The sequence below is a fragment of the Grus americana genome, chromosome 8, assembly GCF_028858705.1.
Source record: "Grus americana isolate bGruAme1 chromosome 8, bGruAme1.mat, whole genome shotgun sequence".
NCBI classification, from domain to species: Eukaryota; Metazoa; Chordata; class Aves; order Gruiformes; family Gruidae; genus Grus; species Grus americana.
Genome location: NC_072859.1, coordinates 12,344,959 through 12,360,691, shown reverse-complemented (window position 1 = coordinate 12,360,691; position 15,733 = coordinate 12,344,959). Strand labels below are relative to the sequence as shown.

General features: G+C 35.6%; 1 protein-coding gene across 4 annotated transcripts in view; it reads right to left on the bottom strand.

The window, feature by feature from the left end:
- The window catches only part of CAMSAP2 (calmodulin regulated spectrin associated protein family member 2), an 89,190-nt gene that overhangs the window by 63,075 nt on the left and 10,382 nt on the right, over nucleotides 1–15,733 (bottom strand). For all 4 annotated transcript variants that reach the window (XM_054833526.1, XM_054833528.1, XM_054833527.1 and 1 more), the window contains exon 2: nucleotides 13,283–13,542. In XM_054833526.1, the coding sequence (XP_054689501.1) occupies nucleotides 13,283–13,542 (260 nt within the window). The remainder of the gene's footprint in view (nucleotides 1–13,282; nucleotides 13,543–15,733) is intronic.

Below are 15,733 nucleotides of genomic sequence, written 5' to 3'. Positions count from 1 at the left end.
ACTTATAAATGTAACTGAAAAGTGTAAGACCAAGGCATCTAATGATACTAATACATTCTGATTAAACAGATTTTTTAAAATGCTAGATACATTAAACTGATTTATAATCCAGTCAACTAAGCTGAAAATGCAATTCTGAGCACAGAATCAGCAATGAATAGGTGCGTTTTCTGTGAAACACCATAGGGATGAGTTATCAGCTCACCATCTCTTACTATTTTTACCAATGGCCTGGAAGAAAAGCTCATCACTAATCAGGTTTGAAGAGAATGCAGTATTTGTGAGAAAGGTAGCTAAGGAAGAAGATGAATCAGAGGAGTAGAGTGATTATTTCTCCCTCCAAATTCGGGAGGGTAAGAAGAGAATCAAAGAAGCCACATTGAAATGGAAGGTCCCACCTTAGCTGAAAAAATGCAAGCAATAGTCATCAGAATGGTACTATCTTCTCTAGTAAAGGAAAGGTTTAAAGTTGTTTGAGAAAAGGAACCTAAAATAATTGACACTACAGCCATATGTATGATAACAGCATAATTGTGTTTAAGTCATTAAGACATCAGATCTTGTTAGAACAAGCAAGGCTGTATTATTATCCTTCTCCCTCCTCCATAATCAGTACAAGCCAATAATACCAAGCCACATGTAGCCTGTTACATAAGTTCCCAGTTTCCTTATGTTCTGGGAAAGCCAGACGAATTATCCCTCAATGCCTAGAGGCATATGGGTATTAATTTTTTTGTTGTTGTTGAAAGTACATAGTACATTAGTAGGATTGTATTCTTCCCCAAAGCCTTGACCTGGAAAAATAAGAATTTTCAAGCATATGCGTGTGCTGACTTAGAGAAAATACAATTCGTGATGCTAACTAACAATAAAGAAAAAAGCACTGGAGATTACCTGGGGACATCGTAACACCTTAGAAGACACTGGAGTAATTTGACTGATGCCATTATTGTCTAATTAGAATCATAGAATGGTTTGGGTTGGAAGGGACCTCAAAGACCATCTAGTCCCAACCCCCCCTGCTACAGGCAGGGACACCCTCCACTAGACCACGTTGCCCAAAGCCTCATCATTACTATACGTACTATACTAAAACTGATAGCAAGTTCTGCAAGTAAATTAATTGAGTAGAACTTTTAGCATCAGGATTTTCTTCTCTCTAGCAGTTCTTTGCTAGCGTGTATACATATTTCTTCAACTCCATCTTTACCATGCTACTTTACTTCCCAACCGCGTAAGTTTTCTCTGTATTTCTTCCTGTTGCTGAAGAAAAAATAAATGCTAGAGTTTGAATAATCTCATTTTTTGCAGGTACCTACCTATTAGGTACATCTTACCATAAAGAATTGAGCAACACAGACGTTATGAGGCTTCCCTGACAAAATGATACACTGAATTACAATAACTTATAGTCTTTCTATGGGCAGTCACACTAGTATTTTTTTTAACCTCATATACACATGTCTTTAGAAGGAACTTCTAAATATCACTTAGACAGGTTTGGTTTTGGTTTTGAGAGTGGGGGAGTTAAGAAAAGGGGTAAGGAAAAAAAAGTAAAATGCGTTCAAAATTATGAACTGAATTTTCTTTCCCTCAGCATTTTGTCCATTCCATTGTCTCCCTTTTATGTACTAGGATGTAACCCCACATAGTCCTGTATTTCTCTCTAACCTTTTTTTTCCCTTCACAAAAGCAAAGATGAACAAAGAGCATTAAAAGTGAATTGAGCTCCTTATAAAAGCTGGCTGCCTTCACAGAACAATAACACAGAAACATACCACCCAAATTTACAGAATTCTTTCTATGTAATAGACCAGGAAGCTTTTACAAATGTTTATTCCCTCACAGCACACCCTTAAGAAGAGAAATAAAGCACAAGGTATTTTCCACCAAAGCATGTGTCACTAATGTATGGTATATTCAGTTTCAAAATAATCTTAATATGATAGAGAAGAGAGTCAGTAAAAAGTCTGTATTAACCTTTTGCATCTGGGTGGAGAACACTTAAGTAAATTGCTGATCAGTGGACACGATCTGAGGTTAGAGAGTATAACCACCTGAATATGACCACACAATGAAAGTCATGCTGCCACAAAGAAGGCAGCTGACATACAGGGGGGTGTCAACTGCACACTCTAGTTTGCAAAAAATGCACCAGTACCCATCATGCCCTACAAGGCTTGACAAGGTCCCACTTAGAATCCTGGGTCCAGATTTTGGCACAACCTGTCAAGAAAGATTGGCACCAAATGGAGGGCATTTGGAATTAAGATAAGGTTTGGGAAACAAAGCATGAGAGGCATCACCTGCCCACACATAGAAGGCTGCTACAAAAAGGAAGAGAATAAACTGTTCTTCATGTTCACAGTAGACACAGCACAAAACAATGGGCTGATACTGCAGAAAAGATTTAAGAAAGAAATTTAAGGAGACTTTCTGATGGTAGGGTGGTTCTGACTGCTGATATGGCAAAATAAAGCCCCTATTGCCCCCACACCCCATACATTAATTTATAAATGGTAGGTCAGCAGGTCAGTAAAAAAGGGGTGAGGTGGTACAACATCTGTAACTAAACCTCTCAAATGCTGTTGAGAATACAGATTGCATTTTCTAGCTGCTTTCAACAGCACTTAATCAGTACCTACTGCAGTAGGTTTGTTGCCTAAATGCCACTGTGCAATTTACTTCATGATATATCAGTATCCTTTAATAATATAACAGATACCTCAATTTCATATTTAATAAATATAAGTGTCCCTATATAATGAGATTTCATATTACATACTATGTACATTTAATAATTATGTAAAATTCATCTGATCCACCATTACATGCTCATCCAGTATCTACATATTCACTTTTCTTGTAATTTTTTGTCTTTTAAAGCTCATAATAGTTTTTAACCTGCTACTTCTTTATCAAACCAAACAGCTAAAAAAAATTTCAACACACACTTAACATTGTATATACTTATTGCATAAATATTGACTGCTAGGCATTCTGAATTGTGTTCCAAACATCCAACTTAAAGCTTATAAAAAGCTCTTGCCATTTCAACTTTTCAGAGATGTCATCAGTCTTGACAACTGATTTGGATCTCTAGCTACTGCTAGATGATTATATAAATTCTGATAAAGATAGCTTTTTCCAATCTTCTAAAATTATTAAGTTGTAGGACCTCTTTCTGCCATAGACTTTGCTGTTTACCCACTGGTCTTAGAGTCATGGTTTGGGAAGGCAAAGAAATATATTATACTGGGATATACCCTTCCTAATGACCTGATGGATGTGGAAAAAGTAGAAAATCTGCCACATTTATAGTAGATTGTCAATTTGTTAAAAAGCACTATTACAGTCAATTTATGACTGTAATAGTTTAACAAGTTACCAGATAATGTTTTAATACAAGTCTTAAATTGTTTTATTTATATAGGACCAATTCTGTTGGATTGTGCTTTGGGTAATTTGAAGATACACTTCTGCAAGGTAATAAAATTTCCTACTAGTTGATATAAACCAAATAGTTGGTAGAAAACCTACCAGTTCATATAAATGACTGAAGTACATTGCTATTTACTGCATTTCCCTAAGTGTCAAACAAAAAGACTAGACATACTATGGAGACCTTACAACATTTCGTTCATTCAACTTCAGGGAGAAAATAAAATCCTATAATGTTTTTAAATTCCACAGGGTTTGTAAGAACAAAGATTTCAATGTTATGATACATCTACTGTGATGACAGAGGGTGCTCTTTGCTGATAAATGCAGCCAGATAGCCAGGTTTATGTGTGCAGATTAACAAATGCAGATTAGCAGTGTTCTTTTGTACTATACTGGAGCAGCTGCTGCATTATGGGGAGTACAAACTGTATTCCTTCAACAGTCAGTGTGGTTTTGTCCCCTTGTTGCTGTGTGTATGTACTACATAGAGCTGGCAGTGAAGCTCTCCTTATGTTTACACGACAGACCCACACCTCCTGCTAAAAGCGGCTCACTATTTTCCATAATAGGAAGAAAGCAGTGCTCTTAACCAAGTAACTGCCTGCTACAACCATGCAGGATTTTTAGCTTTCCCCTATCCAGCAGAAGGGTATTAAGAAAGATTTCTCTCAGCATAATTTAAACTAACTGATGAAGAAATACTGTCTAGATAGTCTGTAAAATAATTCATAGATTCTTCTTTTTCTAAGCAGCTTAGTTCCTATACTCTGAAATGTACTTAACCTAACAGAAGTTAAGACCATTCCTAAACACCTATGTAAATAACTTTTTCACATTTTTAAGGAGATACAAAGAAACTTCACAGCAGCATACCAACAGCCAAAACCAGAACCACACTACTTAACAGTGCTGTTGAAACAGGAAGAAAGTGTTCTTAAACTGTGTCTAACAAAATAGTGTTTCTTTCAAGGTTAATGAAAATACTTCCTGACCTGTTTAAAAAGCATTTTCTGCATGGTATCTAGCATTCTTCACAGACTTTAACTCATACTGTCTTTCTTTCACAATTTATACCTCCATTTAACTGTTTTTCCTTGTTGGGCTTCAGGAGTGGTTTTTTGTCTGTTTTTCAGGGGGGGTTTGGTTTGGGGGTTTTTTGGTGTTTTGTGTTTTTTTTTTTTTTTTTTTTTTTTTTTTTAATTAAACCACCTTTTTCTTTCCCCCCCTCCCAGGTAAACAGCAGCATAAGAAGGAATACTAACTAAGAATATAATCAGAAGCTCTTTGGTTCGGAACTTCAGTTCGCTCAAGGTAGAAGAATACCAACTATTTTTTTCATTCCTCACAGCACTCCATATTTCCTAATGAGCAAGGAAGTGAACAAGACAGACAACAGTCAATAATGATGCGCTGCTTTATTTTCTGATGAAAGGCATTAGACTTGACTTTGGGAGGTACCACTGTGTCTTGAGGTACACGTTCACTTTATTTCCTGTCATCATTCCCACACAGCGGCAGCTTGGTTTATTTAGTATATTATGTACCTCAATTGGAAGATGTGCCACAATATTCTCTCCTCATTTTAGCAGAAGTTTAAATGTGATTGCCACAATTTCACATTAAAATAAATATGACAGTGTGGCACTATTTCTGAGCATTGCCTACTACATTCATCTGGCAAAGGCCAATGTAAGGTCAGTTCTCTATGGAGCAGGTATTTGATGGCAGTTTCGAGAACGCACTTTCAATGCAATACAAGCAGCACAGTCTATTCAATAGCTCTGCACAACCAAAACAAATCCTACAAGCCTTGTTAAAAAGAACAATCAGATTTTGTTATTTTCCATACAAGGATTCTTAAGTGATACAAATTTGAAATGCAGCTACATTGCTGGAACCCTGAATAAGACCAAAATGCTATAGATTTTTGTACTGAAATTAATGATGCAGGAAAGAAAAAAATCCCAAAAATGAAAATTAAAGCTAGAGAAATATAGAAGGTTTTCAGTTTTCTTTTGTGGGGAGAGTTGCAAACATGAAAGCAAGTGATGGGATCAGGGTTTTAGCATTAGAGTTGCTGGAAAGGACCAGTAAAGAATTCCTACTTTCTATTCTTTACAGACATAACTTTGGTGTCAGCAGCTCTGCTACCTTCCACATTAGTTGCCACACTTGGTGCACAGATGAGCAGACAGCATTCCATGAAAACCCAAAGGATGTTGCAGAGGACTTTGTGGTTACCTAAGTCTTCCACAAATTTATGATACAGATATCTACGTTATCTTTTGGAGTTAATTCCTACCTTTAGTTGCAGAAAGTCCTTTTTAAACAGATTTCAAAACTGATGCTCTAAGAATAAATGTCTATTTTCTCCCACAAGAGATCTTTCTAATAAATAATGGTCCTTTACCGCAATTTTTCTTTTCAGCTATTCATAGGCTAAGATACATATGAATAAGAGTAAGCACAGAACAATTTAATTATATAATTTTATTTCATCTGCAGTTTCTTTCAACTGGCTTGGAAAAACACAGAAGTGACTCAATCTGACTGCAGCTAAGCTAATCATTTACAGTGCAAAAGAATGGCATTAGTAGCAAATAATCAGTCATGGAGTTTTGTTTCAGAAAAGGAGGAGGCTTAAATTAAACACACCCTTCTGTTCCAGAAAATTACAGAAATAAAACAAACCTCAGTATGACTCACACTGATAACCTGTATTTGATTTGTGCATGCTAACTTCTAGACAAACATACTGTAGAACACATCCCAAGTTACTGCTGCTATTTACATGAAAAAGCATTTTCTACATACAAGACAAACATAATTAGAAACTAGCAGCAGGCAAAACAAAATCCCCAGTTTATGAGTCAACATAAGCTGCATGAAAAAAGCTAAGAGAATACTAAGATGTTAGTTAAAATGGTCAGAGCAGAATAAACTTTGTGCAGAGTTATAGCAGTTACGATGACCAAAGCGCAAACTGGTACTGTGTGCTTGAGGGAGCTTGGTATCCCCATTCCTTTACTACGTCAAACAGATGTTTGTGCAAGGTTGCCTAAAGTGAGATGGTATATCTGACACAAGACTAGTAAAAATACTGGATCACTGTTTTCAAGCAAATGAGAACCTCACAAGGAATGTGTGTGAAGAGGTAAGTCTCAAACTCAGTGTCAACAGCAGAAATTGAGAAAAATACAGAACATCTAAAGATTACATTATCCCAGCTCAAAGCCACAGCTGACTGGTTCTATGAGGCACATTAGACTAAACTCAGGTTCTGTTTCACCACTCTATTTGCTTATTATTTTAATCTTCTGTGAAACATACTACTATGCAAGATGCTTAAATATCACAGGTCAGTTAATATTAGAATCTGGTGTTTTAACTAACAAATTACAATATCTATGGGCTCAAGTCAAGTAACTGCAAATTCTTTTTACGTGTCCTCATCTAACAAAGTAATTCACAATAGCACAGGAATGGAGACTTGTTACATCATGCCTAAAACCAGAAAAAAATTCTTCCGGGCAGAAGCCACATGTTATTTCTTTGTTCTATGAAGTGTTTAGTACATTTTTTGTTACCTTACAGAGTTAAAGGAATTCTACAGCAAGAAAATGCAGAGGCTGCAGCACGTAGCTGCAAGCTAACTGGGTGAGCTGCTGGAGTCCTTTGTCAAGGATAAATACTCCTCTGATGATAGGGACTGTAATTTCAAATTAATGTAGTCTGTCAGAAAGACCAAAAATCTGGATTGCAGGATGAGTTAACCTCTTATTATCTGCTACCTTATCCAGAAGGAGATCCTGATTCTGGCTGTGGATACAAAACCAGCAGTATTAATCCCCCTTCCTTCCATGTAAGTTTTACTGGCTATGATTAACCTAATCATTAGTACTGCACAACAGAAAAGCAAAACTGGTGCAAAGGTCCCAGGAATTGCCTCTACTCCCTTCTCAGGGGATTCACTTCAATCAGCTCTACTCTAGTCCTGCTAAATGAGTACCCTTTGTCAGGTGGACTACCGCAGGTGTGATCCCAGAACCCACCTTCCCGTTTAACTGCTGAAAGAAATTGAGTTCACGCTCCCTGAGATGACTCCACAACACAAACCAGAAGTGCAGTAACTGGGAGAAATATGGAAATTTGCCTCAAAAGTGCACTCCTGATCACTACTAAAAAGCTAATACAGGCACACCTAATTATGCCTCAGTTACAGCCCAGATTCACAAACTGCTACAGAGAAAATTACTGCCAGACTGCCTCACAGAAGAAATCTTCAAGGAACAAGGCAATTTGTAGCTAAATGGATAAACAATTTGGACAACAGCACACTACTTTTTATATTAAAAACCCATACACAAGGTATGTCTCAGAATTAGAGATGTAACAATTTTTAGTCCTACCAACTATTATGGACTTATTGCTGTGGTTTTGCTGGAGCCTCTCATTCCCTTCACATCTTGGCTGACAATTGTGGAAGTGTATGGATGATTTAAGTGTTTCTTGATTAATTACAGTACTTTTCAAAAGTAACTATACACGGGTGTAACTTTAAGGTAGCTGCTCAGCTACTTGACCTTTTTCTGCAACAATGTTTTTCCAAATTAGAGTTCAAATTTACACAAAAGTTACACTTTTTGATTGCATTATGCTTAGTACAATTTTTATATCTTCCCATATTGAGAAGATGATACAGATAAATATTTGAAAATATGGCATATTTTCCTGGAGATACTATTTATATATGGGGTATTCACTAACCTTTTTCTAGTTGCTAAATTTTAATTAAGAACTAAACATCTAAAACTGTTTTTTTTTTTTTTCTTCCTTTCAGAACCCTTGCAAGATAGTGGTTTGTTGGGTTTTTTTAAGTCAGATGAAAATGCTTTATCAATATACCACAAGGGCAGGAAAATAGGTTTTTGGCACAAATCTGGTAATGGTCTGTTACATTACTGTATCTGTACACCCTCCAACACACACTAGTTTTAATGTCAAATCTTTTATACCAGTTTATTACCCCTCAAGCTTGAAATTTAGTTGGTCTTGGCCCTGCCACATTAGGGACAGAGACTGGGCAGTATGGAAGTCCACAGCTTGGGTAATTATGCAACTTCAGTTTCCCTGAAGATCATCAAGCAGCAGAACACTAAGATGCTGATTCATTATTCCTTTCCCCAAATAGCAGAAGTGCATTGCAGGGACTTGGAGGAGGGAAAGCATTTGTTAATTCCTCACTCAATCTGTTTATTCTTCCCTCCACTTGAGGCAAATTGAAAGAGATCACCAGTATATGAATAAAAAATAGCCAGCCTGATTAATATCAGAATTCTTGTAAAAGGATTGGGCCTGTCAAAGACATTATTCAGTTGATACAAAATTATTAACATAATGCAGAAACTTGTCTAAAAGTCTCTTCTGGTTCGCCCTGTAAGAATAGATATATATGGGTTTTTTAAACATAAAGAGATCAAATTTGTATGAGAGAAAAAAATATGAAAAAATCCAAATTGCCTTCTCTTGTGTACCTGACACTTGAAGGTTTAAGTCAGTCTGGCTCATGAAATAAATGTGAAATTTAGGAGGTAAGTCAACATGGAAATACAAAAGTAGATCTTGACTTGAAGAGTGATCTATGCATATTATATCTGGAAGCATTAAAACAAAATTATTGCATAATTGTCAGAACCATGCTGAATTCTCGAACTATTTCAGATTTCTATAGCCTGTCAAAATCTCACATATGATTTCCATCTGGAAGTGCCTATTTAAGACAGATTTTTTTTTTAAAATGCAATTGGAACTTGCCAACTGAAATAAGTAGCTTTTGCTCATATTTTTGCAACTTGGCTTTCATAAATTTTTTAAACATCAGGTAATTCTTTTTGTACCCCTGACCTGAAGTATAATTTTCAGGAGAAAAATACTTTGTTTCTTGGTTCAACACTGCTTCAATTGCAAGCTCTAGACTTATTTCTGCATTGTTTAAAGTCTAATGTAGCAGAGCCAAGACCATATGAATTTCAACCTGGAGTGTAATAATGTGGTATTTGTTTCTTTTGCTCCCCTATCAAAAATAAAGGCAACAGGATGATCCTATCGAATAAGAAGATTTAACAAAAATAAACATAGAATTAAGTTTTAATGGTTTGCAATAGACAGAGAACAGAAATAGAGGTACCCCTGAATAGTTCTATAATGTTATCACAAGATGCAATCTCTCAGAAACAGACAGTTTAAATTACAAGTCCTGAAATCAGAACAAGCCTAAAGAATAACACAGCTTTCAATTTTACCAGCAAAACAAATATAAGACATGTGAACAAACCAAACATAAGAAAAACTAAACCAAACCAGATTCCACATGGACTTCCCTACCCCTACACAGGGCAGGCTTTAATAGAAGCCTTTGCTCTTGTTACTGTGTGTTAATTTCTTAAGTGCCTCTTTCTTAACCCTATTCCACTGGAGAAAACTAATTTTTATATACATGTACACTTACACACGTATATACAGACATACACACGCACACAAACACAAAAATTTGCAGCTTCTCAAATTAGATACTAATGCAGCCAAGTCAGTCATGACTAACACGGAAACTACCACCTATCCTGACCTCAGTCCATAAAGAAACACAGCCATTTCCTAGACTTTTCAAAGACTTTAATATATAGGGTGCTTCCTAGAAAAAGGTTCAGTTATAGCTAGCTAAGAAATAGAGAAGGCCAAAATTTGACATGCCTGCTTTAGTAGTCACATGCAAAGTAAATCAACAACTAATCACCACAGCCATCACTGTTACAAACATACAATACAAGGAATTCCAAGTCTGTTGACCACAGCTACACACACTGGAAAACACAAGTAAAATTAAAACATTCCATACTTAAATCTCTTTCCATAGTTTCAGTTTATATTATAACTCACCCCTTTTCAGCAATAGAAACACAGCACATCTGAGCAGATAACAATAAAGGACCTCTAACAAACACCAACATCTTTCCCCTATTTATGGGGAAGACAGACTAGCCAAGAGAAGGACTACCATACTATTTTCTATTAGATTACTCAAAATTAGATTGAACATAGGTTTAACACAATCTGATCTACCAGAGGAATGTATGAGTTAATTATATATGCAAACTTTCTGTTATACATAATCGAAAAAGAAAAATCATTCCATGCTCTAAAACAGATATACATCTTCTTTGTAAGCCTTGTAGAAATTATGGCATACGGAACACTGGGAAAAGGTACTGGAAGACATCAAGGGGATAATTTTAAGACTGTCAATACTGCAACAGCCAGATTTGAAATTCTCTGCCAACTTTGCTAATCATAGAGTAAGGAAAAAAGTTGAGACTTCCCAATTAAGATGCAGTGTTGCTGCTAGGAACGTACATAGCGACACAAGCATGGCATGACAAATTTAAACTTTTGGGCTCAGAATATTATTATTGAGACTACAGTTTCACAGCCATTTCTTTGGTAGCAATTGCTTTAGACATGGCTGCCCTTCTGCCCAAGCCAGTTAGTTTCCACTCCAATGTTCCCTCTCATCGTCACGGCTGTGAACTAACTCAACAGCCTCAGTACACTCGTCTGTTGCTGGTACTGGAGTGGGGACAAGTGATCTGGACAGAGTAGGAACCTGGGGATGTCAACTGTTATGACACTAATGCTTGAATAACTACTTGCTGGACTGTATCTAAACAACACAGGAAAGAAAGACACAAAAATCCATTCAAGCACAGGGGAAATACAAAATCGCTATTGAAATGCATTTTCAGCAACATTAATTACTGAATTAAAGATCTGCAAACCAAACCAGAGAATACGGACACATTTTCTCAACTGACAACTCTGAAAAGAGATGCCTCTTACAACTATTCTAGAAAGGGTGGGAAAAAAAGGTCAAATAGGAAAACCATAGATTCAGAAATGCAACTCAAACTTTATCTTCCTTCAGAGATGAGAACGGAATTGAGTTCTGAAAAAACATCAACAGTCAGGAAATTTGTTTCTTAACCTTTTAAATGCTTCTAAACGAGTCATGACTGTTGCAAGTGTCCTGCAAATTTTGTATCACTTCAGTATGTGCTATCCACAGCTTCTTTTACTAAAATGCCACTTGTTCTTTGCTGAGCTCTCCTTTTTAAAAAGGATATTGAGACCAAAAAAAGAGACTGGCAAAATCTCAAGTTATCTACGTTCACTGATCACAGCTTAATCGTAAGGAAAGAGTGTCTTGACTAGTTTTATTACTATTGTTGAAATACTTGTATCTTCAGATCTTAAGCATTCTATGAGTAGGAAATAATTTTCAACATAAAAATAAAAACAAAGTGGATGTAAAGAATTTAGTCTTTATATCACAGTAACTGATTACTGCCACTTCTGAAAAAAAAAAAACAAAAACACTTGTGCAATCTAAGAGGTAATACTTAGTGGAATGGAATAAATCATTAATTACTAATTAGTAGCTTTGATGTCATACCTGTAAAGCTTCTGCAACTTATCACTTGATATTAACTGATCAAATAAGAGAGTCTCTCTAGTCATATTCTGCCAAATACTTGTTAGTCATCTTACATGTCAGTAAACACAAGTTGCTAATAAGCTGACGATAAAAACATAGCTGTATTAACTTTCACACACCTCCATTCTAGCAGCAGCTACAGGTCACTGACCATAAAAGTATAAAAGGAATTAAGATAGAGCAGTCTGCCAACTCCAAAGGATAGATTCAAACAAAAAAAAGACCCTGGCAAAAATAGATTGCAAAGTCTAAATTCAGCTAATAGATAACAGAAAATTTATAGAAGTCCTTTCTCTATTAGACATTTTATTCCCCCTGTGTCCATTGTATTGTAATCTAAAAAGACCAGATTGTGCCATGAATACCTCCTAGTAGGAACATTAGTTCCACTGATAACACAATAAAATTTGCTCGTGATTTCAAATGAGCAAGCTTAAGTTCTGAAGTAAAATGGAAGTTATCAGCTCAACCTTTGTAGTTGCATACTTTGTTTACTGAATTTATTTTCTATATCAAATATTAAACAATAAAAAGTTGAAACTAACTTTAAATATTTCACTTTAAATATAGTTCAATCTTATTCTATCATACTGTCATTTTATAAACAACCTAGAGAAAGGATTGGCCATATGTAGTCACCCTTTTTACAATTTTTTTTTTTAAGTCTGCTCCAATAAAGGAAGAAAATCCGTGACTTAGGAGCTTAGTAATAGAATCATTCATCTTTTGAACTAATGTTTTAATTACCAGTTGTATAAAGTAAAGACATATTATTAAAAGTCTCCATGAAAGAATATACCATTGTTGCATGTTTTACATTGACTTAATACGTAACTAGTGATATTGAATGTTATTAGGTTAAATTGCCTATGTCATCAAAACTTTTTTTTTTAAGCTTTTAACCAAAGATTTCTAAGGAGGCGAAAAAAACCCAAAACCTATTTTCAAACCACTTTTCCAACACAGAAATATTCACTGACAGTCAGTGCTGTAAAACTGAAATCGAAGTGATCATATTGTCACTACTGTATTTAAAAGTGTAACACTTGAACCAAGTAGAATGATAGGTGTTTTCAAGCATTAGTAGAGAGGAAATACATCTGCACTGACAGCTATGAGAAGACCAAAAAAGCAAACCAAAACAATCATAAGCCTCCCAGTAATGAATCACATTTAACTCTTGAGAAAAATACTTCAACATAATGATGCATGTTATAAGATAGATATGTAGTTATTGGGAGTACAGAGAAAAAAGAGAAGAAACATAACATACAAGCTTTAAACACTCACCATCTGAATTGGTTTTTTGTGAAGATCTCGTTCAGTCACCAACTTTTCTTGGTCAGTGACATAAAGGCCTTTTTGTGCCAGGGCTTGTATAACAGCATCATGACCTAGAAGTGGTTTTGCAGCATCACTCTTGAGAATAAGGCTCCCAGCACGACAGTAGAGTTCTGCAGACAGCAGCAAGTTAACAACAGGTGGTTTAATGTGCTCCTGGTCATACTGGTCTGTGTAAAATGGTTCTCGTAATTCTTCTGGAACATTTTCTACAAAGACAAAAATAAAAAGCATTAGTCAGTATCAGAAAGGATAGATATAGTATTAGGGTTTTTTTTTACTTATATGAGCTCAAAATTACTTTAAAGAAAGTATATTCAAGGGAAGGACAGAGTCTTTACCAGTCGTCATGATATAAAACACTGGGGAAAACTGCATACAAATATAACATTTGAACTATAAATAGAAACTTAAGAAGCATTCAAAGAGCATTCCACAATGCAAAGGCCAACCTGTGGTTTACAGCATCATTAAGATTTCTCGGCTTCTCCAAATACATGCCCAAGTGTTCTCATTTCCTTCAGCATAATATTATATAGGTCAGACATGTAAAGGCAGAACAACACCCATTTAAACACAAAACTCTGTCTCTATTACAATAATAAAATGGAAATGGAACATTATATTTTAGCACAGAATAATTTGAGACAAAAAGGGAAACTTACACTCAGCAGCCTTCTAGATTTCATATATGCAAGAGAAATTTGATTACTATACTACCTATTTCAAAGGTCATGCATCACAGAATGATGACAATACAGCAGTTAAGCATAAATACATGGATGTTTTACTGTAATTAAAATAATGGAAAAAGAGGGGAAAAATTATCAATTTCCTTCTGACAAAATATTAAATTCTTATTTGCCTATTTGTGTTACTGACTTCCCGTAAAATTGTGGCTTTCCTCCTTTTCCAATGAACTGGCTTAGCACCCACAGGAAGCTATGCAAGATTCTGTCAAGTTTATGCTGAGATTTTAACCCCAAAATTAGCATTCCAAGACATTCTAACAGTTTTTCCAAGTACTTTACACAGTACAAGCAGACTATATTTAGAATTGTCTACCTCAAAAGTAATAAATTAAATATGGTACCAGATCAAATGAAATTAAAACACCAGTGAAATGGAAAATAACTTAGACATGGTTTCAGACTTCACATTTCTAGACATATGCACTGCAAGATGCTCCATTTTCCCCATATAAGAATTTCACTCTCCATTGTTGTAAAATTAGTTAAGCCAACAGCATTTATGGGATGAAGAGCAGTGATTCTTTTCCTGACCCCAAATGGAAAAGCCTTTTTAACTGGGAAAAAAGTGCATAAGAAAACAGTGATGCAACTCTATCTCCTAGATATATCTCCTATCCCTTTTGCCTTCAGCATGAGAAATGGCTGAACAGACAAGGTTTGAAGCAGAGGGTGGAGTAAACAGCAGTTTACTCCAGAGGGTGGAGTAAACAGCCCAATACGGGTTGAGCAGGAGAGAAAAAAAACAGAACATGCCATCACAAGATAACGACAGATTATCTTCTTCCTCATACATATTCTACTGCAGTTCATGTGCTTCCATTATGGGCTTTGGAAGAAGAGCTAGCTGCCTTCTAGCTGTGAAAGGAGCAGATATGCATTACAGAGTGCAAAAAGGGAAAGAAATATTAACACATACTTTCTTAAATGTCATGAGAATGGTAAAAATGGATAAGATATCACTTCTTATTTGCCAGTTCAGAATATCAAGGGGAAGAGAGGTATAGTTTATAAATTGCTTAAACCATGAGCCTAAATTTGGCTAGAAAGCTGGCAGCTCTGCTTTAGATTACAGATCAAAATATATTGTCAGGAAAACTAATTTGCCTTTTAAAATACAAGCCTAATGCCCAACAACATTTTTTTTACAAGATAATTATAAAACCACTAAAAAAAAAAAATCTATCAATGTCAGGCAATGATATTGCAATCTTCTCTTGCCACTTCCCAGCCTCACTTACTGACTACAGGAGCTACAGTCATCCAATACTATAAAAAGCATTTATAATTCAAGAACTCTGAACTCCTAGGTACCTGCTTCCCTAGGTATTATTTCCATCTATCTCAGTTCTACCTGTCCTTCTTTATTTTCCCTGTTTCTCCATACATTGTCTATTTAAATATTAAGCTCATTATTTCTGAAGTCTCTCATGATCCATCTCTTCCTTGTTATCAGAAGCTCAGACTTATCATGACTTTATCCTCTATAATTCCAAATGCCAACTTTTAAAGCATATTCATGGTATTTCCTCAAGCTCGAGAGCATTAGAAAATATTTTTGTAAATATTTCACAATGCACAGGCAGCAGATTTTTGCCTTTTTTTGAAAACAAAACACACACCCTTTTTGAATCACAGGGGAAGTTATACG